Raw genomic sequence first — 25,018 nt, forward strand, 5'->3', positions numbered from 1 at the left:
TGGAAGGGCAGAGTACGATGGCGCGATTGATAGCGAGGACAAGGTGAAGATTGCCGGGCTTGGTGGGGAAGTGAGGACGGGATGCAATGCAATGCAGGTGTGCAAGGTCAAGCCAGAGACATGGCGTAGACGGACGTGCGATGCAACGAGATTGGAAAGCAGCGATGATGGGTTCCTGCAGCAACTGATGAGCGGGCGTCGGTACTTTGTGATGGGAGAAGAAACAAATTGGTCGATGGATTGTTACGTGGACGAACAACCGAGTAGCGAGCTGCTACAAAACCGTGCTGACGTAGCTGCGACGATGCAGGGGTCCAGCTCGTGTCGGCGCCGCGTTGTATGGCGTGTGCTGGCCGAATGAAGGGCGAGCAAGTCGATGTCGATGTTGATGCTGATGCCTGCGTGCCGTCCGAGATGAACAGGCAGTGTGATGAAGAGCGCGCGCGGACGTATAAGAAAGGAAACCGGAGTTGCAGTGTGGACGAAAGCGCGATGGCGATGAACAGAATGGTCGCAATGTCCCGTCGATGCTGCAAAGAAGGACTGTCAAGGATGAGATGAAGATAGGGAGAGGCGAGGAGGGAGAGAGAGAGAGAAAGAAGGAGATCGGTGCTCGACAATGTGTTGAGAACCGCGTCGGCGTCTGTGTCGGTAGCGAGCAGCACGCAAAATGGCACCTCCGTTCGCAGCGGCACATTGGCAGCAGAGCGGCACAGAGAAGCAGCCGAACAGCAAAACAGCAGTCAGGAATCAGCAAGCGTTAGGCAGTTATGCAAAGATGCGCCTTTTCTGGATTTATTTATTTTTATCTCCGCCAGCGACGCTCTCTCTCTCTCGCCCACTTTGGCACACAGTGAAACCTGCACTGCACTGCACACTGCACACTGCACAAGCGAGCCTCCGCAAGAATCGTTCTCTGTCTTCCAGCAGCAGCAGCAGCGGCGGCAGCAACCAACCTTCGCGACGCACGCACCCGATTGACACCTGCGAGGGCGGGCGTGTAAATCAATAAAGCTGCAGCCGAATGTGATTCTTTCCACAACTCTCTTTGCGAATACTCGGAAAAGGTTCTCAATGTCACCAAAAGTGTTGCTCTTGCTGAATACACCTGTGCTAGAGGAGGCTGAATGGTTAATAGAGAGAGAGAGAGAAGAGAGAGAAGAGAGAGAAGAGAGAGAGAATCGAGGAAATCCAAGCTTATGGTGCAAGCGCTCCATTCGAGGCTTTCCTCTTCGATCTCGTTCAACTTGGACTGTTTTTTCCCACTGCAAATGCCATGTGGAGCAGCAGTTTGTCCAACCGAGGTGCTCACCAGCGGAAGTTCTAGGATGGAGTGCAGGTGCAAGCATGTGATCTCGTCGCTGTCTATTGTTTCTCTTCCTCTTTCTCTCTCTCTTGTGCAAGGTCTGAGCTGTGCGAAGCAAGTCTCACACCCACGCACGCATCCCGTTTTGGCGTGGATCTACATTACGTGCTAACCTTCATGCGCTTGCGGTTGGGTTCGGGCACGCACGCCGTGATGAAATTGCTGCCATTGAGCCTCTTCGGTCCAGCTGCCCTTTCATCTGGCCTTTGTCTGGTCGACTCTGGCAAACAAAGGCTGGGAAGAATCGCAGGTTGGTGCGAGACGACGGCCCTGCCTGCCTCTACCCTTTGCAACCCTAAAACTTTCTTTTAGCGCGCATGATTGACTGACTGCTCCCATATGCGGACACGAAACGCACAGTGAGAAAGGAAAGACGAAAGCGAAAAAAAAAGTGGCGTTGCAGTGTTCGAGTTGAAAGTCAGCCAGCGGATCTCAACGTCAGCCAGCAAAGACTCGTTGAATTTTCCCTCTGAGTTGGAGAATTGAATGTTGCACAGGTATGACTGCAGTGATCTGAGACCTCTCTTGTCCATGCTTGTTTTGGCGATGCGCAATCCCTCATCGTTCCTTCGAGTTGCAGTAAGCAACAGAACTGTGTGCGGTCATCGGTATCTGTGCTTATCCACGAGTAAACTTCGTCTTTGGGTGAAGGCGTCTCGGAAAACGCCAACATACAGTATCCGTGCAGGCTGGAACGGGGGATCATCGTGCTTCGAAATCCTTCGCAGAGTCAACCAACCCTGGCCTCCGAGCGGCCAGCACTTGTCCCTTTTACTCGTTCCGGCCACCAATTCAGCAAGAGAGGAGGTCACGAACACGGCGCCTCTTTTGCGTCTGGATCATCAACAGGGCACCTGCATCCTGTTTGGTTCCTCGATCGCCTTGAAGGCCCCTTTTGGACGACGGTCAGATCGGTCCCGACGAGCCACGAGGGCGGGAATACAGGCCGTTGTCCGAGTCGAAAGTGAGACTCGAAATCACAGCGGCCATTGAAAAAACGGAGACCCTTACTCATGTCTCAATCGATGGACAAAAGCGTTCCCTCGGTGATCAGTCAGTACTTCGAGTGATCCCGCGTTGAATGCTTGTCCGTACCAAGGGGGACCATCACAGTCGAGCGAGTAGCGCGACCTCGAATTCTGTTTATCCGTTGGTGTGCCTGACACTCTTACTTGCTTGTAACGTATGACTCTTGACGCATGCAAGGATCGTGACAAACAAACGGAATTTGCTGTTTGCTATAGAGGATGGGTTTGATCCACATCCTTCGCGCATACTAGGGGCGAACCCAAAAGCCGCAATTTTTGTGAGGACTTGGAGCGCTTTGTCTTTCTGGAAGAGCAACCTCATGATTCGCGCGTTTTGTGATCCGCGCAACGTCTCTGACTGACAACACATAGCGAGCCATAGTCAGTCCAACGATTGTCAAGCACCTCTGTTGGGCATCGACACAAACATACACTTTTTGCGAGCGAAGTGCTCGAGCAATCCCAGCTGCACAAACCTGCACGACATCTGTTCGCCTCGTCTCTCCAGGCCTCGCTTGTGAGAGCGCACGTCAGGGCCTCGCCTGCAGTTGACGTTTCGACGCCCAACTGCATATTCCCGCTGCCGATTTTTTTTGCGAACGACATTCTCAACAACCATTGCCACGTTGGCTCGCGTGATCGTCCTGATCGGCAGAGCACAGCCTCTGTCACACGCAGTCAAAGGTTGATTGTGAAAGGTCTGGTTGGCGGCTCACACACCGAGGCTACGCCGCCAATGACAGCAGCGATCAGTGCCTTTTCCTTTTTATTAATATATTGTCGCCGTCCACTTTCAACTTGAGTTCGATCGGGGTTAAACCTTGCATCGGCATGTTCATCGTTCATAACCCGATCCGAAGGATTTTTTAACGATTTCTCCACTTTCTGACTGCGCAGCAAAACGTCAACTTTTTCTTCGTGGTCTTCCTCCTCGTCTTCTCAAACGTCTATCGACATCTGCTCGTATATGCTACACCGCTAGCTGCCGAGAACGATGGTAGAGATCAGCGTCCAGAAGCGCCCCCTTGCAGGCGTAGAGCTCGAATCTGCCCAACACAAGTACTTTCGCAAGACCGCCCGTGGCAAGGTTCTCAAGATCCTCCGTGAGCGATACCTTCGCGACGACATCGCCTGCGGAAGCCGCGCCTGCGAGCGCTGCCACCATCTCCATGCCGACCTCCAGAAGCAAGCTCAGGATGCCGGGCTACAGAAGAAGATCTTTCTCGACCCCAGCGGCTTGAAAAATAACAAAGTCGACCGCAACCACTACCTTGTCCTCGACACCAATGCTTTCTTGCATCAGATGGATCTCATCGAAAACCCCAGCTTCACCGACGTCATTGTGTTGCAGACTGTTGCAGATGAGGTGCGTCATAGAAGCCTTCCGCTTTTTAACCGTTTGAAAAACTTGATCGCGGACCCAGATCGCAGGTTTTGGGTGTTCTACAACGACTTTGGTCGCGAGACGGCCGTACTTCAACAAGAAGATGAGTCGCCCAACGACAGGAACGACAGAGCCATCCGCACAGCAGCAAAATGGTACAGGACGCATCTCATGGCATCCACCGGCCCTGGCTCCTCTGCAAAAGCCAACCTCGACGTGCTCCTCATCAGCGACGACCAGGACAACGTGCAGCGTGCGCTTAACGACGACATTCGCGCCATGTCGGTTCGCGACTACATCGAGGGCCTCGACAACGCTGACCAACTCCTTGACCTCCTCTCATCGCGCTCTATGGTCTCGGGCTCGGGTGGTAGCGAGAAGCGTGCGGTTCTCTACCCAGAACATCTCCCGCAGAACCAGGTCACTGCTGGCGTCAAGTCCGGCCAGCTGCTCCAAGGTTTCTTCAACGCCAATCCGTACAACTATCTCGAGGCCACCGTGCGATCGGGTCAGCTCACCCGTTCCATCCTGCTCGTGGGCCGAGAGGCGATGAATCGTGCCGTAGACGGAGACGTCGTTGCCGTACAAATGCTGCCTAAGGACCAGTGGAAGGCTGCGACCGAGGAGGTGATTGACGCCGACGCAGCGCTCAAGGATGACGATGCTGAAGCAGGAGATGGCGAGGGTGGCGCAGATGACGACATCGAGGCGCAACTGGCCCGCAAAGAGGCAGCCGATGCCGAAGCCAATGCACGCTCGTCGCGAGGTGAACCGCAGCCGACTGGCAAAGTCGTCGGCATCGTGCGCCGCAACTGGAGATCTTACGTCGCCCACGTCGACGTCAACTCGGTCAACTCCTCCGCGCTCTCGAGCCTTGGCGCGCAGACCGTGTTCGCAACACCTGTCGACCGCAAGCTCCCCCGCATTCGCATCCGCACACGACAAGCACGCGATTTGATTGGACAAAAGATCCTCGTCGCCCTCGACGCATGGCGGCCCACCTCGCGTTATCCTGACGGTCACTTTGTCCGCGCACTCGGCCAAGCAGAGAGCAAGGAGGCCGAGCAAGAGTCGCTGCTGCTCGAGCACGATGTGCCCTACCGACCGTTCAGCAAGGCAATCCTCGACTGCCTGCCTGTCGAGGGCGATAGCTGGGTGGTGCCGCCCAAGGACATGACGCATCGGGCGTGGAGAGACCGCGTCGATATGCGCGACGAGATCATTTGCTCGATCGACCCGCCAGGGTGCCAAGACATCGACGATGCTCTACACGCCAAGCAGCTTCCCAACGGCAACATTGAAGCGGGTGTCCACATTGCCGATGTCTCGTACTTTGTTCGCCCGGACAACCCAATGGACGCCGAAGCGGCCAGTCGCGGCACCACGGTGTATCTGGTCGACAAGCGAATCGACATGCTTCCGCATCTGCTCGGAACCAACCTGTGCTCGCTGCGACCGTACGTCGAGCGTCTGGCGTTCAGTGCAGTGTGGGAGATGACGCCCGAGGCAGAAATCGTCAATGTGCGCTTCCACAAGTCAGTCATCGCGTCTAAGGCGGCTTTCACGTACGAAGAGGCACAGCTGCGCAAGGACGACGCTTCGAAAAACGATCCTACCACGCAATCCATTCGACTGCTCAATTCGCTCGCCAAGAAACTCAAGCAGAAACGTATGGATGCCGGTGCGTTGAACCTTGCTTCCCCCGAAGTTCGCATTCACCTCGACTCGTCCGAATCCGCTGCGCCCATTGATGTCGAGCAAAAGGAAATGCGCGAAACGAACTCGCTCGTGGAAGAATTCATGCTACTCGCCAATGTGTCGGTTGCCGAGCGCATCTACGAAGTGTTCCCCATGACCGCTGTCCTGCGTCGACATCTTCCGCCGCCGCGGACCAATTTCGAGACGCTGCAGGACATCCTGCTCAAGCGTCGCGGCATGGAGCTGGACGTCTCGAGCTCCGGCGCGTTGGCAGCCTCGCTCGACAAATGCGTCGATGCCAAGGATGCTACGTTTAACACGCTGGTGCGTATCATGGCTACACGGTGCATGCTGAGTGCCGAGTACTTCTGCTCCGGCAGCGTGGCACGCGATACGTTCAGCCACTACGGTCTGGCCGCGGGCATGTATACGCACTTTACGTCGCCAATTCGACGTTACGCAGACGTGTTGGCGCACCGACAGCTGGCGGCTGCGATCAACTACGAGCCGCTCCACCCCTCGCTCCACAGCAAGGACTATGTCGACGATGTGCTCAAGGTGGTCAATAAGCGTCACCGATCTGCGCAACAGGCAGGCAGGGCGTCGGTCGAGTTCTATGTCGGACTGAGCATTGCCGAGCGCAATGCCTCGCTGTCGACCAAGTCGAAACCCGCCGAGTCGGAGCCGATGATGCAGGCGGCCGCGTACGTCATCCGCGTGTTCCGCAATGGGCTGGCCGTGTTTGTCAACCAGTTTGGGCTCGAGGGGCTGATCACGTTCAAGGAGGAGGTCGAGTTCGACCAGGACAATTACGAAGTGACGATCCCCAAGCGCGTCAGTGGGCTGAACAACGACTTGAAACTGGGCATCTTCGATCAGTGCACGGTGCAGATCGGCGTTACGAAGGACAGCAACACCAAGCGCGGCAAAGTCAGCATGCATCTTGTGGGTTGACCGAGGCAATCAATTTCTTGACACTAAGGGAGAGAATGTGTGTACATCGAAGAGGGTGTGTGTGATTAATGAGGGAGACTGAGGGACGAGTGCAGAGACAGCGAGTGAGGATCTCAAATCAGGGCTCTGACAGCTGTGCGGCTTTGGCGATGGTCGACTGTCGGCTGGCGTCCTGAGCGCTGCGAGTAGGCCGCAGAGGGCCGACAAGAGGGTCGTAGGCGACCCTTACCGTCACGTTTCCAGCACCGCCTGCGCTCTGCAGCTGTGGATGCGCGGCGGAATGGGCACGCGAGATAATGACGACGTTGGCTACTACGGCCAGCACCAGGATGAGAGCGATGGCGCCGATCGCCACGCGTGCGCGCTTTGACGACGAAGTTTTCCGCGCACCACTGGGTAAGGGTCGGTTTTCCACGCTCGACGTACCTTTGCTGATGAGCTGGCTCGATACTTCGTCGTTCGAAGCGTGCGAGGAGGGAAAAGGAATGCTTTTCAATGGTACACCGCTCTGCCAAGTGTCGAGCGTGTATTGGCGGCTCGTGGCCCTGGGGCGGGTGAGCCACGGTCGACGAGGCGGTGATAGTGGTGGGCGGTTGAAGAATCTTGGAGCGTCGTGCAGCTCTAGAAACGACCGCTGCTCGACTGCTTTGGCTGGCTGCGACGGTTCTTCGACGTCCTCCCATTCGTCCTCCATCGGCGGGTTCCCCCGCACAGGCTGCAACATCATCGTCTTGAGCCCCTTTGTCTTCGCACTCGATGATGCAGGAGGCGGTGGCGACACGAGCGGCCCTTTTGTGAGGCTTGGAAACCAACTAGCACGCGTCAACACGCCTCCCCAACCATCGCGTCTTGCCCGGTCGTCCTCCACCACCGCCGGATTTCTCGATGGAGCGAGAAGGAGAGCTTTTCGCGGGTACGGCTCTTGGTCGAATTGGGCCTTTATCCGACGCTGCGGGCGAAAGGGAGGCCAGGCGGAACGGATGGCTCCCAGTACGTTGACTTTACCTTTGCCACCACCTTCGTCCATCTCCCGCATAGCTGCCATTGTCGGGCGACGGACCACGCTGACCACGCAGTCTCCCTCCTCCATCGCTTCTTCCTTGGGCTGCTCCTCTTGTGGCGGAGCGCCGAGGTCGAAGCCAGCGAGCAAGTCGCCATTGGGGCTGCTGGGGGCGACGTCGCCTAGCTGACTCGTCTTGGGCAGCGTGTCTCCCCCCACCGCCAGTGTGTCACCGGGCAGCTGTTGCTTCTGCAGCAGAGCTTTGTGCAGCTGTGCGTACTCGACCACAGCCTGGCGGTTCTCTTGCGCAACGCGCATGCGGGTGTGATGGTTGGCTTCAAAGCGGACCCACGTGGGGAGGTGGAAGATCGTGTGTTCCGCCATCATCAGCTCGAGATTTTCCCGGTTCGCCGAAGTACCTTGAGGGCTCGTGAGGTCGAGATGAAGTGTGTCGAACTCGTTGTTGAATGGAGACTGGACGGGCACGCATGTCGTGAACCGCTCTGTGCGACGTTTGGCGCCCAACGCCTTGAGCGTCGCACTCAACGGCTCCGTTTTCGTCTCCTCCTTTCCCCCACCGCTGGCACTGAGCACAGACGCGATGCTCGCCTGCGTCGGCGTGTGCAGCGCCTCGGCGCGTCGCGGGGTAAGCGGGCTGCTCGGCGACATGAGGATGGCCGTCTCGTCGTACCTCTGCGCACTCAGAGTTCCGCGCCACCCCAGCCGCCGCTTGCGCAGCATCGCCCCCGGAGAAGTGGGCGATTTGGCCACGCATGTTGACGAGAGGCTGCGCATCAGCGTCCGGTGCGGAAACAGTGGCGTTGAAGGCGTAGGCGATGTGTCGGACAGCACCAATGTGACGGTAGCAGATGGGAATGGGTGGGACGGAGCAACAGCGGGCATCGAGCGACGTGGTGAGATGGGGAACGACATGGCTGCAAGTAGACGTGAGACGGAGTTAGTGGTCTTGGACGAGGTGAATGATGTAGTGAAAGAGCGAGGTCGCGAGCGAGCCGGAGTGTCGGCCAGGAGAGGGACGTTGAAGAGAGATGCTTTTGGCGTGACCGCTTCATCTTCGTCATCTTCAAAGCAGGAGTGTACAGAGATCGACTCTGAGCTTGCAGGGGATCCGGTCTTCCTCTGGGCAAGCGTGTTTGGGGAGGTGTTGACAGTAAGTGTGGCAAGAGGAGGTGGATCCTGATGACGGTTCTTGGACTTGGGCCGAGGTGCTGGCTGAAGCTTGAACGACGTGTCTACATTGGACTGAAGCATCGTTGCTAAGACGAATGATCAAGGAGATTAGGCAGCACCAGAGGGAAGAGCTGGTATAACACAAGAAGACGTTGCTAGGAAGGTCGAATTGAATTGAGGAGCTGGGAGGGCTCTATATACATTCGGCATTCTTGGTCCACACCTCGCTCTCCGCGACCCTCTCCAGCCAGATTGCGCTTCATCAAAAGCCACAGCATGATTGAGCATGGTCAAAGGAGTGTCGATAATACGAATGACAAGAAAAGGTTGAAAGACAAAGGATAAAGGCTCCGACAAAGGGGATCGCGATCTCTGTTTCCCTTTGTCGTGTCTCCGTAGCTGCTCATACGCGTAGGTGGGGGTTATCTTCGGCCCTTTGTTCGTCGGCACTGTTGGACAATTGCTTTGTGCGCTGTTCAGACCTGTCCTCCCACGCTCGGTGACGGACCGGAGAAGCGCGCCAAACGAAGTAGGAGTATCTGAGATTGGGACTCGAATGAATACTGAGCAAAGTACTGTATGTAGGCTACATGGAGTTCAAAACGTCACTGCGGCACAAGAGCGTCGAGTGCAGGGAATGAATACCGCCACCATGCATGCTTAAGCTCAACACGGCGTCGGCATCAAAGACCAATCAGCTTCACTTGTTGAGCTCAGCAGAGCGCTTGGCAAGCTCCTCTCGGCCTGGTTTCAAGAACGGATAGCGAAAAGAGAGACAGGTTAGTCACGCTTTGCGCACAGAGCATGGATTCAGTCGAAGGAGAGAAGATATACTCACTGAGAGGCTCTTCAAGCTGCTCAGTGTTGACAACAGCAGGACCAGGCTTGCCACCGCCAAAAACACCCTCCTTGAGGCCCGTGTTGAGAGCGGGATCGTTGCTAGGGTCGTTGGCTGCACAAAGGTAAGATGATCAAGTGATCTGGTTAGCGAGTGTGATTATGGTGCGAAGGCTGCATCTGGATGCATGAATGCATGTGACCGACTGCAACTCGAGATGAACTCACTGGTAGCAGGGTGAGGCCTAAGCAGTTGAACAAAGGGGCCGCAGGAGTCAGTAAAATGCGTCGAGGACGCCGAAACGTGAGGTAGACTGAACGCTACTCACTGGATGGAGAAAGACTGCTCCTCGCCCTGGTTCTGGTTGGTTGAGTCGGACATGATTAATATTTGTTGTCGATCGTGAATCGGGTACGAAGGCGTTGTGTGTCAAGAAAAGGACAAAGGGACAAAGCGTTGTAGATGGTGGTGGTTGCTGCGAGACGAGTCGAGGGGCTGAGGAGCATCCATCTGTGCTCAGGGTCCATGCGTCGTAGTTGTTGCTTTTGTAGGCTGAGTCGCCCTTTGTCGTGAGGTGGGCACTTGACCTCTCTGTCTTTCCGTTCCACTGTGTGGTGCTCTGCTCGACTGCGCTTCAAGACGTCATCCGCGGTTTTTCATTCGAATCCTCCACTATCAACCGACTTTCGAGCTTCCATCGCGGAGTGTTAGACTTTGTCGTGCGTCGTTTCCCGCCGGCTCAAAAAGGAAAGTGTTTTCGAAAAAGGGTCGGTCACAGGACGCAGCGAGCTCGGTCTAGAAACAACATACGCGAAAAAGGCGCACGCGTCACACGCCAACTTCGACTGCAAATGTGCCTTGATCCTGTCGAGCCCCTGAGTAAGTGAGACTTGGGAAAACAAACGAGTCAAGTTCATCTTGCAGCAGGGGTGCATGAGCGGATCATCGGTGCAGGGGTGTCTTAGGTGTTGTTGTGTTGTGTTGTGTCTGTTTTTGTGAGCAGCTCCTCTCGCTTTCCGGCAATGCTGTTTGTCAGGATTGCTCTCCCACTTTGCTGTCACTGTCGGGTCAATGAGTCGACGATTCCTTTTGCGGGGTTCCGACTGGTTTGTGAGATGATTCTGTTCAACCGAGCAGCTGGTGCTGTGGTTGAGACCGACGATCCCCCATGACTTAGCTCGTTCGGTGCCTGATTCGTGGAACGGGTCTCGTCTATTGTGAACTGTTTGTCTCTCTCAAGTGGCCACGGCGTATGGCAGTCACGTAGCCATGCAGCTACATGCACTTTCTGCATTCTCCTGTTCTTCCTTTTCACTCTGCACTGCATTCATGCTAAGATCGGCATCCCCGCTTCCTTGCTCCCCAGCATCGTCCTTTCGGACCATCACCTATTCTCTTCTCCAGCTCTTCTCATAGAGTCGCTTCTTCCATGTCGTGATCTTATAGGAATAGCTCCTTACAGCTTCTCGAGCTTGGCAGCGAAAGGTCGTCTCGCCGGTTGTTCCGATAATGCCACCCCCAACGACAGAGGACAGTCGTCACCACAAGCGCAGTACACCGCCAAGGCCGTCGAGCCTCTCTCTCAGAGCACCTCGCTCTGCTAGTGTCCAACAGCTCGTATCCAGATGGGAGACTCAGCCGACTCTTGCCCCTCCAGCAGCACCATCCACCGCGGCTCTACTGCCAACATCGTCTTCGGTCTCAGCTCTCTCAGCTGCAGAACAAAGCGAGTTCGGAGCGGCACCCGCCCATCGTGCTTTGCTCGCAAATGCCGTCAACGCAATCAACGGCACCCTCGGACCTCTTGACTGGACGCCCAAATATGGTCTGCCCCCAGATCAAGCACGTCTGTCGCCTTCGCCCTTGCGTGCGGCGACACGACATCAGTCATCTACGTTACCAGAATCCCCGAGAGGAGCCGATCCATTTGCAGACCCGAAGCGAGCATCTCCGGCTCGGTCAGGACAAAAGCGCCATCTAGTGCCGCTTCGCTCAGTCCAACCAGCCCAAACTATTCCCTCTCCAGTCTCTCCCTTGTCTGCATCAGGCCATTCGTTTGGCCTCGAGCTGCCACCTCGATCGCCCTCCACCTTCTCTCCTGTCAGCGAGAGCACAACAAACACACCACAGTCCACCGTCGATACCGCTGCGTCCAAGACTCCGCTTCTAGGCGCTCTTAGCTCTTCCAATCGGACGCCATCATCGCCCCTTCAGATTGAGGCAGCAACCCCTCAATATACCCAACCGAGTCCAACTCACAACGATCATGCTTCTTTGTCCCAATCGACACTTATCCCAGAAGCCCCTTCGCTGTCGCTGTCGCCGTCCTCGCCTCGCGACAGCTTCTCCAAACCATCACAAAGGCCCAATGCTTTTACACCCAGTCAATCAAGGCCAAGGCCTACTTCACAGAGCCACGGACAGCATCTGGAGCCCGGCGTGCTCAAAGAAGGCTTGGGCAAATCTTCGGCGACGGCTCACATCTTTGACCTCGATGCCAAGATCCCGCTCGGTACAACAAGATACCTTCCTTCCTCCTTCCGCAGCAACCTCCCCGACCATGCAGCACCTATACCCGAGCGCTCCAGCTCCCACTTGCCCACTTCATCACCCGCTGTAAACGAGACCTGGACCGCAGAGGATCCGAGCAGCATCCCCTTGCTCCCTCCATCCCTGACACGAGCTCCGGCCACACTATGGAAAGGACCTCTGGCCGACGAAATGGCTCGGAATATGGTGTGCTCCAACGTCGATGGCGATACGCTTCCCGTATCAGCTGACGATGTCTTCAAGCCCGACGCAGCTCCTATCCACCTTCCAGCGCTTGAAGAGTACCTCAAGAATCCCATCATCTTTGGCGAGCCTATGTTTACGGACTCACACTTGGTTTGCACAGACCAAGAGAAGCAGCTCTTCGGGCTGGACGACGTTGCATTCCTCGAAGCTGGTTCGATCTCTGCACCGTCTTCACAGTTAAGCAGCGGCGCCTCCTACGCCCCAAGATCACGGGTCGGACAGTCACGAATCAGCTCCAAGTCTGCTCAGCTAGAAGTAGCTGGCGGTCAGATCAGCTGCCCAGCTGTGCTGTACACGTCCAGCGTCGACTCTGCCATCATCTCGAGGAGAGAAGAGGGGCTTCGGCGTCGCAGTGGCAGATCGAAAGAGATACCCACCTCGCACGTTTCCAGGTCGAAGCGCTCCAGGCGCAACAACAAGTCAGACAAGGAGGTTGCGGATCCATTGCTTGCGGTTGCAGTTGGTGATGAAAACCTAGGCAAAGCGGATGATCCTGACAATGACCTCGACGATGTCACTGTTGTCGACCCTAAAGAGGAGCGCCACCTGGACAGCGATGATGATGCTACCCTCAAAGCTGACGATGCGCTTGAAGCCGAAAAAGTGGCGAGCCGCATCTCGGCCAGGCTATCTGAAAGTCGACTTCGCAGCTCCATCTCTGAACCGCCCTCCGAAGGTGTATCCAGCAAGCTGTCCACGCGCTCCAATCCTGTGACGCGAAAGCAGATGTTCCCGCCGCTCATGCTCCTCAAGGAAAACAATCTCGACGAACTCAAGTCTAACGCCATCGGTCCGAGGAAACCTCCAGGAGGCATCTGGTCCGTTGGATGGCTTGGCATCATCTTCGACATGGTCATCGGCGTTGAAGGCAGCACGTTCGCCGCTGGAATCCTCCGTCTAGAGTCGCTGCGTGATCTTTTCCAGATGATGACGGTCCAGCTTCATTACCAGCGCTACTTTGACAGCAGCGATCCCACAACGACCACCAGCAAAGTGTTCAAGTTTCTTCTGCAGACGCTCCCCGCTGTGCTTGGCTTTGACCTTGTTTCGGTGTTTGGCTATGCGGTGGTATTCTTCATCGTGTGGGTCGTCATCACCGGACTGGCTCTCTGGCGATTTTGGCGCATGACCAAGGCTCACAACCCGAACAAGACCGTGGAGGGGTACGATTCACAGGGATGGATCTACAAAAGCGCTTCTCGAGGCACACGCTTTGCAAACACGTGCCTGGTGTTTTTGCTGGGTTTGCTGTATCTTCCGCTCAGCAAGTTGGCCGTCGATGCGCTCGTCTGGTCGAGCGACTTTTGGCCCGTACCCAATCCGTACAAGGGCGGCATCGACGATCCTGTTCCCGGCGCTTTGCTGGGTGATCCTGACATCTGGCGCGCTCCACTCGACTTTTGCTACACCACCACCATGCGAAAGGACTCGTTCAATTGGGCCTACGTCATCGTGCCCATGGCGGTCCTTGTCATCGTCTTTTACACGCTCTGGTACCCCTACAAACTCATGATGACCATCAAGGAGATGCTGCCCCACGTCAGTCGATTCAACGAGCTCGGGCGTAAACGCAGCGAGGAGGAGATGCAGACCTACTACCATCGTCTCCTCAACCGCGACAAGTCGCCTTTCAATTTCTTGTACAACTCGTACCATCGCAAGTGGGGCTACTACAAGCCATTCTACATCATGGTGTTCAAGCTGTCGAATCTGTTGATCATCGGCGTGCTGGCCAAGGACAACTGCCTCTTCCGCTCCTTCCGTACTAGGACCATGCTCGTTGTGCAGCAGGGCACGCTAATTGCAGTCATGGCGTCGCTGCTGGCAGTGCATGTGATGATCAAGCCGTTCGTCGACAAGATTGGTAACCGGTCCGAGATGGTCTCGCGTGTCGGCTATGTGCTGACCGCGACGATTGGACTGCTCGTGGCGCTCAACGTGCAAGGATCCACCGTGTACAACACCACGATCCTGTACATTGTTCAGGGGTTCACGTACAGCGGCAACATCTACTTTGCGCTTATCGGCATGTCGTTTGTCGCGCACCAGGTCAAACGGTGGCAGAGCCGGGTCGACTACACGATCGATCTCTTTTCTCCCGTGCTCGACATCACCAAGCACATCAAACGTCGCGTGTGGGAGGAAACGCTCTCGATCATCATCCTGTGCGGCCGCGAGTATCACATGCCGCTGGAACAGGTCATCGCCTTTTCTGTGTCGGACGAGGACAAGTGGCCGCCGTACTTGATTGATTTCCAGGGCTCTGTCGCCGAGCGTCACATCGAAAACCTCAAGATCGTCAAGCAGATCGGCGTCGAGGCGTACCGGACTGAAGTGGACATTTGTCGCACCGAGGAAGGCATCTATCGTCAAAAGCTCATGCGCACCATTCAGAGAGAGTTTTCAGGACCGGATGCATACTGGCGGCCGCAGGAGCCTCCGTTTCCCTCTGGAGTCATGTCTTTCTTCGGCAAAGCCTTTCTGGTTCCGTTCCCGGCGACTTTGCTTATTCGCTACGACGAGGGTGGCAAATATACGGTCACGCTGACGCGCATCGACCAGTTCGAAGCGTACATCGAGCAGAACTCGGATCCCAAGGTGACGAGCAAAAAGATGGTGCGACAGGCGCTGCGCGCCTTGGAAGGGCAAAAAGTCTTTTGCCCCTACGTGTCCAACGTTCAAATTGGCGATCCTACGAGCGGCATGGCGTTTGTGGACAAGATGTTTGGACGCATGTCGGAGAGGCGACGGGCGTTGCCGCGGTTTGGCGTGCTTCCCGCAGCCCGCGGTGGACAGTCGGAGTACGTGTTGGCAACGCCGATCTCGTACGTCGAAGGTACGGTCAAAATCGAGCGACGACACGAATTCGATTGGGCAGGCTACAATTTCGACGGTGGATTCGAAGTCTCGATCGTATACGAAGAAGGAAGGATGAAGGATGCTTCTGGAGGCATCAGTATGATTCGAAAGCGGGTCGAAGTGAGTGCTTCGCGAGCGTTTGGTCTCACGGAAGACTTTGAAATGAATGCCACGCTGTCGCGATTCCTGCAAGATAACGAAACGCTCATCTTTGAGCGGGCGCCCTTGGTGGAGAAGCTGCTCAGCAAGTATCGACGCCATTTCCAACGCGAAGCACACTGGAAGGAGCGCGTGCTTCCCTACTCGTTCCTCACCGACGTGTTCGACAATGACGGACTCAGCCCGCTTGGTCTACGCATGGCGCTGGTCGACACGGGCTGCGCACGAAGCATGCGTAACTTACCGGTTCTCTACGAAGGCAGTATCACGCTCATGTACGAGCGACTGGCGGCGATCAATCGGTCGCCTGTGCATCGCTTTTGGTGGATCCTATTTGACGAAATCTGGCGACTCAACAGCAGCGACTACAGCCACCTTCGCAAATACAGACGCAGCTTCTCGCCGCAGTATCCGACGTCGATTGCCTATCGACCCATGCCACGACAGGCTCTGGAGCAGTTCCTGCACAAGCGCGGACTGTGGAAGAAAAAGGGCGCCAAGGGTGGGCCGTTCAACCGTGGAATGCTGAATCGGATCTATTTCTATCTCAACGAGATTGTCTTTGCCGGTCATCATGACGGTAGAGTGCTCAACTCACGCCGAGGGTGGTCGGACCAGCAAGCACAGCAGCGGCGCAAAGGAGGGCGGATCTCTGATCCGAAACATGACGAAAACCCGTTTATGGATCCTGTCGATTCGGACTTGCGTCGAGCAGCGACGATCAAAGTCGGGTTGGGGCACGATGCGACCCAGGCGACGCGGCGCGACTTTTCGACGATCGACGACCATCCGTTGCGCATCGGCGCTGATGATGGCGAAGGTGCGGCTCAGGGTCACGACAGGGACAGATCGTGGGGGTTGACCGCCAACCCGTCGGTGACGCCTTCACAGTACACAGGTGGTGGCACGGCCTATTCGACCGACAGCGTCATTGTGCGCACGGCGTATCGATGGGAACAGCGCATGGACGGGTATGCCACCGACACACGCTGGCAGAGGTTCAAAGTGCGATCGCTTCAGTGGTTGTCGTTGCATCCCGTGGTGGTCAAGTTTGAGAGGGAGAAGCTGTACCTTTATCTCAAGCTTGTTGATGTGGAGGAGGAAGAGGGAGGTGGCAAGAAGGGCAAGAGATATGAACTGCTCAGGCCGAGTTGTCGACGGCCGAATGCGCAAGGGTAAAGAGGGGAAGGAGGCCGGAGCACGGATCACGATAGAATGTGTGTCTTTGTCTTTGGTTGTGGCTAATCATTTCAGGAATTGTTTAATCTTTGCTTCCAATTGTGTGATTGGGTGGTATCGTGGTGTGCGGTGGGGTATCGAATGGTTGCATGCTGCCGTAGGAGTTGGGCATTGGCTTAGATATGGTTGGACGATGAGCGAGGCGACGAAGTGGATGAGCGAGATTGCCTCTGCGCCTGCATCTGACTCAAGAAGGGATCCTTCTTCTTGATCGTATTCGCCACTAACGTAGCACGCAGCCTCTGCGCGGCTGATGTCGCTTTGCTTCCTCCCTTGTTCGATGAGCCTGCTTCAATCACCTTTTTACTCGACGTGCTCGCCCTACTTGAGCCTTTCGCATCCCTCCAAGCTTGCCTATCCCGTTCCGCGGTGGCCGGCGAAGTGTCGAGCAACTGTTTGTCGTGATTCCACCCAATGCGCTGCTTTACCTGCAGATCGCTCTCCAGCTGTTCGACGCGCTTCCTTTTGTCCTTTCGAAAGGTCTTGCGCAGTTGAGCGTTGCGGCTGTACGGGTCGCTCCACTGCTCCTGTGCATTTAATAGCTCCTGAACGCGCTGCTCGCGCTGTTTTGCTTTAGCGCTCTCCTTCGTCTGCTTGTCAACCTGCGCAAACGCGTCTCTTCCGCCATCATCCGTCCTCTTCTGAGTGTCGAACACAGGATGGCCACCGTTTTCCTCCGGCTCCCACTCTTGATTCTGCTTCTTGACACCGTACTCCACAACGTATTGCGCATGCTGCGGATCCGTTCGAATTTCAAACTTGCTCGAGCAGTGAGGGCACTTGCACGTAAATCCCCAGATTTTGGTGGAGAGATACTCGCCCTCCTGTTTCTTGTCTGCATTGAAACGCACTCCTTGGGCGATGTGAGAGGAGCACGAGAGGCAGAAGACGTGGAAGGGCAGTTCGAAGCGGACGGTGAGGATGCCATGGGAGGCGAGGTGGCGAGCGCGCTTGCCGAGCGGGTGGCGTGTGGCGTTGAAGGACGCAGTGCGCGGGTCGGCATCTGGTGGCCGATAGCGGCCCATGTTGAAGCCTTGCATTGTGACGATGAGTGTGACGAGGAGGGAAGGAAGAAGGGAGGGAGGGAGGGAGGGAGGGAGGGAGGGAGGGTAAGATGGTGATGGAACAGATGGAAGTCGGATATCGAGATGCAAGGTTATGCAGCTCAAAAAAAGTCAAACGCCAAAAAAGGTGGAGTTTTCGGAAGAGCCGACTGTCTCTGCTCGAGACCAACACCAAACTCTCTGCCCTTCCGTCCCACCGTCGCCCTCTAGAGACTCTCTGAGGGAGATCTCTGGCGATCATCACTCATCACTGCTCGATTGCATCCATGTGATCTTCCAACGTTGGCCACCCGACATGCGCAGCCTCGTCTTCCTCCCGCCACCGAACCTCTCTCATTTCCCCACAGCCGCGTATCCGCACTCCATACGTCAAACCACGTTCACCCTCGCCTCACATCCGCCGCTCGACCGCCCCGCCCGTATCCTAGCCGACGAAACACGCGCTCCGTCACACAATGTATCGCAACAGCAGGAGGTCATTGTGCCGGACTCAGTAGACCTGCACCAGGAGGTGCTGCACTTCGACTCGGTGCAAGACGACGAATCCATCGCGCGGTCTGAAGTGCCTGATGCGCCCGTGGGTGTGCCGTGGGAGGTGTTGCATGGGGTCGATGCGTCCGTTGCGGGTGCAGGGATCGATCGCGGGGATGCGAGGAGGGCGCTGAAGAGGGTGAGGATACGAAGCCCCGTGCTTGTCGTTGAGACGCCAGAACGACGTGGTTTCGCTTTCAAAGCGCAGAATCCAAGGGCTGGCGGTGAAGGTAGCAGTGACGGCCAGGAACATGTCTACGATCAAGAGGGGAGAACGGAAGTGGAAGCGGATAAGAGTCGAGTGGTGCTCGGCGAAGAGAGTGATAGCGGCGACGAGCATGCGGATACAAGCAACAGCATCGTCCGTCGATCAATTGTAGCCGACGAGACCAACGCAACACTTCCATGCTTGGCGACGGAGCACACGAGCAATGCTGGAGTCGATCAAAGTCGACACGATACAGACCAGTCGAGTCATCGATACGATCTGTCACTTGTTGCTGCTATTCCTGTCTCTCGAGTAGCCGCAGCAAAAGCGGCGAACCATTCCACCTCTTCCACAGCAGCACCACCAGAACGAGTGTCGGCAGACACAAACCCAGCATCGCAGTCCGCATCATCGCTGCAGATTCGACCGCCTGTTCCCGCCGCCGTCGGAGCAGGGGAACCACAAGCCACCTGTCGTTTCACGTTCTTCTCCAAACGCGCCGCCCCTCGAGCATCCAACTCGATCACTGCCGCAAGTGCAACCAACCATGCACTCGCTGACGACGAACCCAGTACCCAGCTTCAACCCGCCCCCACGCATGCTTGTCCATCTACAGTCGCCGCTGCTCCTACACACAACGACCGCGGCGAGTCATCAATCCGCGCAACGCTGCCGACAATGAACGCGTACGAAGCGTCGTACGACTCGCTGCCATTCCGCGCCGCCCCCTCCGAGGCGTCGCTCGAGCAGCAGCATTCGATTCTCCCACCACCCATACTGCATTTCACGCTCGCGCATGTTACGCCGCTGTCGCGCATCCTCGCACAACCGATGCACTACATTTCGTCGTCGACGCCGCGCGCGGCAAGGTTCGGCGCAGACGGGGCGGCGGCGCTCGGGGGTGTGAGTTCCAGAGTTAACCTGCTGGTGGTCGTGAAGGAGGTCGGGGAGGTGAAGCGCGTGCGGAACAGGTTTGCTGTCGACGCACCGAACACGGCGGCTCGGTCAGCGAGGGGTGACGTAGGGAGGGGCGTGAGTAGAGCGTTCGAGGAGGCGGCGCGGGAGCAGAATGCGAGTGACAGCAGAGATGGGAAAACAGAGAGACTGGAGCTGGTGGTGATGGATGGAAGAATGTCGCCCATCCGACGACTGATCGACCACGACAGTATGGAAGAGTGGAGCCTTGTCGAGGAGCCCGAAGAAAAAAGCCTCTTCACCGTCGTCCTCTGGGGCGCAATCGCTCGCGACTGGTCCAACCCCGCTCTCTCTCTTCCCGACCTCGGCCTCGACCTCGACCCCACCACCACCCCTGCCACCACGCTAACACCAACACCACTCCAACCGGGCGACGTCATCTCGCTGACCAACCTCGCACTCTCTCCGCGCCCTCCGCTCCTCCCTTCGCTCCCGCCCTCGGACGCCAAACGACGCCTGGGCACCGGGCTCGCGGCCAAAATCAGCCTCGCCGCCCACGCCTCCGCACGCAACAAGTCCGCCGTCGAGCTGTGCTATCGCTCCCACACTCTGCATCCGCACACAGACGCACCCAGAAACTTCGACGACGCAGTGGCCGCGTTCGACCTGAGGTCGAGACGCGTGCTCGAGCTGTGTCGGCTCTGGAAGTGCCAGCGATTCTGAACGAAGACCAGACGCAGAAGTCGAGCGGCAAGAGATGTCAAGAATGCTCGTTGTGACTGTATGCGAGTCGTAAGTTAAGTTATAAAAGTACATCGGTTTTACAAAGACAACGCAAATGAGCCTGCCTGTGGGAACGAGGGAAAGGTCTTTCTTCGACCACAGCTGCCCCTGTGTCTGTGTTTGCGTCTGCGTCTGTGTCTCTAGCCGCTTGGCATCACCACCAGCTCCCGGCCTGCGGCGTGCCCCCTTCGCCCAAATCCACACTTGACCCTACCGTGCCCCCACTACCACCACTTCCACTTCCAGCACCACCCAGCAACCGCCCGAAATCACTATCCCTCCTGGCACCAATCCCGTTCCCATTCGCAGTGCCGCCGCTGCTCCCCGGCCTCATCCCACCCGGCGTCCCCGCCAGATCCAGCATCACACTGTCACTGCCATTGCCCAAGTTGCTCGGCGTGCCTACGCCCCCGACAACATCCACCGGAATCTCGACCTCGTCCGCTCCGCTACTACCCTCATTGCCACTGCTACCACCGCCGTTCGCTGCAAATCCAGCAGCAACACCAGCGCCAAACGGAACATGAATCCCCGCAGCCGCAGCGACCGACGCCGTGGCCCCCAACGGGTTCTGCGCAAAGAACGCGGGAAACTTCTCGGCAGCTTGGTGCACCGCATACGCCAGCGCCGGGTGCGCCGAAAACGCAGCCGACAGAGTCTGGATGTCCGTGTGGCCGGGCTGGGCGACAGAGATGGGAGGCGAGGTGGCGGAGGCGGAGGCGCTCGACGATTCCTGCGTGCTGTTCGAGTCGGACATTGACGGTGGGCCTGATCGCTGTTGCTGTTGCTGGGGAGGCTGCGGCTGCTGCTGTTGGGACCACACGTCCCAGCCGAACCGCGCATCAGGGGCCCCACCGGACCCAACGCCAGACGCGGGTGACGCACCAGCCCCCTGCTGCTGCTGGTGCAACGGCACGCCAGTCGAGAACCGGTTTACCGCCGTCGCAAACGCATCGTTCAGCTGAGTCGCAAGATTCGCATCTCCACCACCACTGTTTCCTCCACCGAGCCCCAGTGACGGCCATCCCGATTCCGGGAACCTCGCAGACCCCGGCGCCGAAACCGAGACCGCATCGCCACCCGCACTCGCCTCGGCCCCCTCCACATCCCCATGCAGTCTGAACGTTACCGAATGCGACTTTGCCCTCGCCGCCGCCGGTCTGTCCACCGCCATCGACTCCTCCACCCTCGACGCCGCTGATCCCTCGGTCGCGCCCTGCGGCTGCGGCGACGTGCGCCTCGAGCTGACCGCCGACACCCGGCCCCTCTTCTCATCATACCTCGAGCGCTTCTTGATCACATCCGCGCGCATTGTCACCGGCCGATGCTCGTTGTGCAGCTTCAGATACAGTCCACACGCATTGCACACCGTGTGCCCCGCATCGTCCTTGCGCCACAACGGCGTCGTGTACGTGCCGCAGTTGAAGCATGACATCATATCCTCTGCACCTGGCGAGCCAGGGCGCGACGGTGATCCCGCCCTCGAGCCAGGCGCGGAGGCGCCTCCCGGTGTAGCCGATGGAGTGATGTGACCAGAGTGCGAATGGCTGTGGTGGCTCTTAAGACTTTTCGGACGCGGCGTCTTGTGCAGCTTGAGATACAGACCGCATGCATTGCAGAGCAGCAGATCGTTCGGATCGCGGCGCCAGAGCGGAGTTGACGTAGCACCGCAGTTGGTGCATTGCGCCTGTGTCGGGTGAGCACTGCCCGAGGTAAATGCGGCACTGGGCGTGCTGCTCCCCGCGGGTAGACCCTCCGGCCGCTTGTTGAGGTCCGGGTTGATCGCAGTGAACGCAATCGAGCCTGCAATGCTTCGTCGCCCCCGTCCTTTCGGTTTTGGCATGCCATCGCCGCCGCCGGTGAGTGAGTTGTCGGTCGAATGACGCTTCATCGCCGCCTTCGCCGTGCCAGCGTTAGTGGAAGGACCAGGGCTCGATCCAGATCGGCCAATATTGGCCAGTGTCGGCCGCAACGTGGGTGACGAAGGCGCCGAAAGCGAGTCGACCGGGCGGTCGGCACCCTGGAACGGCCCAGTTTCAGGTCCGAGCAACGGAGTGGTGGGCACCGATACCGACGTGCCTCTCGCACCAAACGGAGGCGGTTGCATGGCACCCGCCGACGTGTCGATTTGGAGGCCGTTTCGCGCATTCTGCGTGTTGGCGATGCTGCCGTATCCAGACAGAGGCAGATGCGCGCCTTCAGGCAAGCTTTGCGATAGCGAAGCGTTGCCCTGATTGGCGTCAAACAGCGACGTGGCCGAAGCGAGCCAGTCCGGTTGCGCATCGCCGCTCTGACCACCGTCGATGACGTTGCCACCGCTCCAACTGCTACCGCTCACGCTTTCGTCGGGAGACGGCTCCTTCGAGACTGGTCTCGAAGTATTTTGGATATGCGTGCGCTGCGTCTGCTCCGCCAGTTTCCGGAAAGTTCTGAATTCTTCTGCTTTCTTCCTTGCCAATTCCGAAGCCACCTTTGCAGGCTGCGGGTCGGTCTTCTTCCTCCTGATCTGCTTCAGTTTGGCGGGACCCGTGGATTGTCTGCTGGGGCCTGCCAAAGTGGAACATGCAGTCGAGGAAGTCTGCTGCTGCTGCGGCGGCGGCGGCGTCGTCGACGTCAGGTCAGCCAAAGTCTGGTTGAAAGGAGCATTGAAGTTGGGCAAGTCGCCTACGCGCAGTCCCAGATCCGCAAGATCCATCTGCACATCCTCCATGTTACCCAGTCCTGCTAGCAAGCTGTCGAGAGGAGCGTCGAGGTCGATGTGATGGTTGAGCAGCAGATCCCGTTCGGCCGCTTCAATGTCTTCGAGCCTGTATCCGCCCGAGGCATTGCCCATATCGCTCATTCCAGCGCTGGCCATGATCTGATCAAAAGAGGCGCCAGTGTCGACGACCATGGCGCTATCGGCTTGGGTGTCTGAACCGAATTCCATCGCATCGCTGCGTGTGTCGCTGTTGGATGTCTGAGGCGACAAATTGAGCGAAAATTTGTTGGTAGTGCCGACGGGACCGTTCTGACGTTGCGCCTGCGCGTACTCCCTGGATGCGTCCTTGTTTCCGACAGTGGTCTGCTTGAAGTTGACCGTCGGATCGAGCGCAAACGTGTACTGCATGTCCTTCATGCTCTGCTTTGCCCCGTTGCGGAACTTGCCCTGGAGCTTGGCCACCGCGAGCGCACGCAGCTTTTGACGCTCAACTGCCTTCTTACGGAGCGCCTCGCCTGAATCAGTCTTGCGGAAGGGAGGAGCGGTGAGTTCGGCAATAGCACGACCTTTGTCTCGATCGAGCTTCTCGCCCGTGCTCTTGGAAAGCTTCTTGAAGTCGCGTCTGCTCTTGACATCGTCGTTCTCCACCATGAGGTCGTGAAGGTACCACAGTCTCCAACTGAGATTTTCGAGCCGTTGGCCCTGCTCGAGATGGGCGGCGACCTTGGTGCATACCCTCCAGGTGCGTGTGAGCGATTCCTCATCGTGCAGGTTGGAAAAGGGGCTGAAGGATTTGTTGCCTTTGACTTTGAGTAGAAGCGGAGCCATGATGTGCGTGACAGCGCCCGTCAGACAGACCTGGCTTGTCTGCCGTGGGCGAGATCACAGTGATTGTTGAGAGGAAGTCGCTGGATCAAAGTGTGATGGAGTGAAACTGAAATGGCGAGCAGCAGACTGAATCGAATGTCGTTCCTGTCGACTGCTAGAAACTGGTTGAGATGGTCTACTCTCGATGTCAGCGACAACGATGGAAGTGTGCAGTTGCGATGCTGACGTCAAAGGTGAGGAGAGGTAATTAGAAATCGTTGGTCCTTGCAGAGTCGGCAGAGGTTGGCTGACCGAGCTTCAGCGAGAGAGCAACGAAAGTGGCGATCGCTTTCGAGCGCTGCTGATGGTTGAATTCGGAGGAGCCGAACGGTATGGCTGCACTGAATGGCTGCAGTGAAGACTGTGTTTGCCAAAAGAAGGGATGTAATGAACCAAGCTCTACAGCGGTCCCACGATCGCAATCGGAAGATGCGATGCAGTGCAACACAGTTGAAACCCCCTCTCGTCAAGGCACTCTTGTCAGCCGCTGTGAGCTTACTTCCAGGACTTGGATGAAGTGTGTCCACTCGAAGGGTGAGCCTGTTGTTGGAGAGAAAAGTTAAGCTTTTTGAGGGCTGGCGTGCGGTACTGTGTAAAAGAGGAAAGACCTGTGAGAGCACACGGCGACTCTCGATCTGTTAAGCTCCCAGTCGTCTGAGGTCGTCTCTTGCAACGCGCGAGTTGGTGTCTTCGAAGGAACGCGAAGGAGACAGCGAGCTTCGTGCAGCGGTCGTTGATGCTTTTCGGTGACTACGGCCGTTGTCACAGAAGCAGAGGCAAGTCGTGATGTCAGCACCGAGAAAAGCGGCTGTGCTCGAAGGTGACCGAAGAATGGGCGGCGGATGGGTCGAGATGAAGACGGCCTGGCAACTGCAGAGGATGCAGAGGATATGGAGGATGTGGGCAGACCCTCTTCGGTCGATGACGAGCAAGAGCAAAGTGAAGAATTTGGCATACGGTATGCAGGACCCAGCTTGACTAAACGAGTCAAAATCGCCTTGTGCATCGGCTGGTGAACGCCATGCAAACAATACAAACTGCAGAGCGAAAGAGAAGAGAGAGACAGCGCAAGACAGCGAGAGAGAAGAACTGCTGCAGCTGCTGCCAAAAGACGGGTCTGACTCGTGCAAAGCCAGTGCCAGTGCCAAGGTGCAGGAGGAAAGAAAGAAAAAATCCAACCCCAAGAAAAAGTGCGTCCCTCGTCGTGGGGGAAATTTGCAGCAGCGGCAAGCAGAAGAGCACGGGACACGAAATGGCTCCCAGCCAAAGAGGGGAAACATCGGGGGGCGTCAAATTGCCGCGGGAAAGCAGCAGCCTTCTCTGCTTCGCGGCAGGTCAAAGCCCACGCAAGACTCGCTCACGAGTTGTCAATTCATTTCCAGACAGCCACCCAGCCACGCAGCGGAGACAAAAGCTGCGTCCAGTCTCCGCCATCGT

General features: G+C 57.2%; 7 protein-coding genes across 7 annotated transcripts; 3 read left to right on the plus strand and 4 right to left on the minus strand.

Annotated features, from left to right (window-relative positions):
* Window positions 1–3,388: 3,388 nt before the first annotated feature.
* On the plus strand, window positions 3,389–6,430 carry EX895_001142 (uncharacterized protein; the record flags this gene model as incomplete). Its single annotated transcript, XM_029881742.1, has 1 exon — window positions 3,389–6,430. The coding sequence occupies one exon, from the start codon at window positions 3,389–3,391 to the stop codon at window positions 6,428–6,430; it is 3,042 nt and encodes a 1,013-aa protein (XP_029741830.1).
* A 118-nt stretch (window positions 6,431–6,548) lies between these two features.
* On the minus strand, window positions 6,549–8,702 carry EX895_001143 (uncharacterized protein; the record flags this gene model as incomplete). The annotated part of the gene is made up of 1 exon (XM_029881743.1): window positions 6,549–8,702. The coding sequence occupies one exon, from the start codon at window positions 8,700–8,702 to the stop codon at window positions 6,549–6,551; it is 2,154 nt and encodes a 717-aa protein (XP_029741831.1).
* Window positions 8,703–9,321: 619 nt separating this feature from the next.
* Window positions 9,322–9,840, minus strand: EX895_001144 (uncharacterized protein; the record flags this gene model as incomplete). Its single annotated transcript, XM_029881744.1, has 4 exons — window positions 9,322–9,365; window positions 9,460–9,573; window positions 9,687–9,703; window positions 9,788–9,840. The coding sequence occupies 4 exons, from the start codon at window positions 9,838–9,840 to the stop codon at window positions 9,322–9,324; spliced, it is 228 nt and encodes a 75-aa protein (XP_029741832.1).
* Window positions 9,841–10,968: 1,128 nt separating this feature from the next.
* EX895_001145 (uncharacterized protein) lies at window positions 10,969–16,452 on the plus strand (the record flags this gene model as incomplete). The annotated part of the gene is made up of 1 exon (XM_029881745.1): window positions 10,969–16,452. One exon carries the CDS (start codon window positions 10,969–10,971, stop codon window positions 16,450–16,452), a length of 5,484 nt encoding a protein of 1,827 aa, XP_029741833.1.
* A 176-nt stretch (window positions 16,453–16,628) lies between these two features.
* EX895_001146 (uncharacterized protein) lies at window positions 16,629–17,552 on the minus strand (the record flags this gene model as incomplete). The annotated part of the gene is made up of 1 exon (XM_029881746.1): window positions 16,629–17,552. One exon carries the CDS (start codon window positions 17,550–17,552, stop codon window positions 16,629–16,631), a length of 924 nt encoding a protein of 307 aa, XP_029741834.1.
* A 319-nt stretch (window positions 17,553–17,871) lies between these two features.
* On the plus strand, window positions 17,872–19,953 carry EX895_001147 (uncharacterized protein; the record flags this gene model as incomplete). The annotated part of the gene is made up of 1 exon (XM_029881747.1): window positions 17,872–19,953. One exon carries the CDS (start codon window positions 17,872–17,874, stop codon window positions 19,951–19,953), a length of 2,082 nt encoding a protein of 693 aa, XP_029741835.1.
* A 214-nt stretch (window positions 19,954–20,167) lies between these two features.
* EX895_001148 (uncharacterized protein) lies at window positions 20,168–23,542 on the minus strand (the record flags this gene model as incomplete). The annotated part of the gene is made up of 1 exon (XM_029881748.1): window positions 20,168–23,542. The coding sequence occupies one exon, from the start codon at window positions 23,540–23,542 to the stop codon at window positions 20,168–20,170; it is 3,375 nt and encodes a 1,124-aa protein (XP_029741836.1).
* Window positions 23,543–25,018: the final 1,476 nt, after the last annotated feature.

This window comes from Sporisorium graminicola, chromosome SGRAM_10 (genome assembly GCF_005498985.1).
Source record: "Sporisorium graminicola strain CBS 10092 chromosome SGRAM_10, whole genome shotgun sequence".
In the NCBI taxonomy this organism is placed as follows: domain Eukaryota; kingdom Fungi; phylum Basidiomycota; class Ustilaginomycetes; order Ustilaginales; family Ustilaginaceae; genus Sporisorium; species Sporisorium graminicola.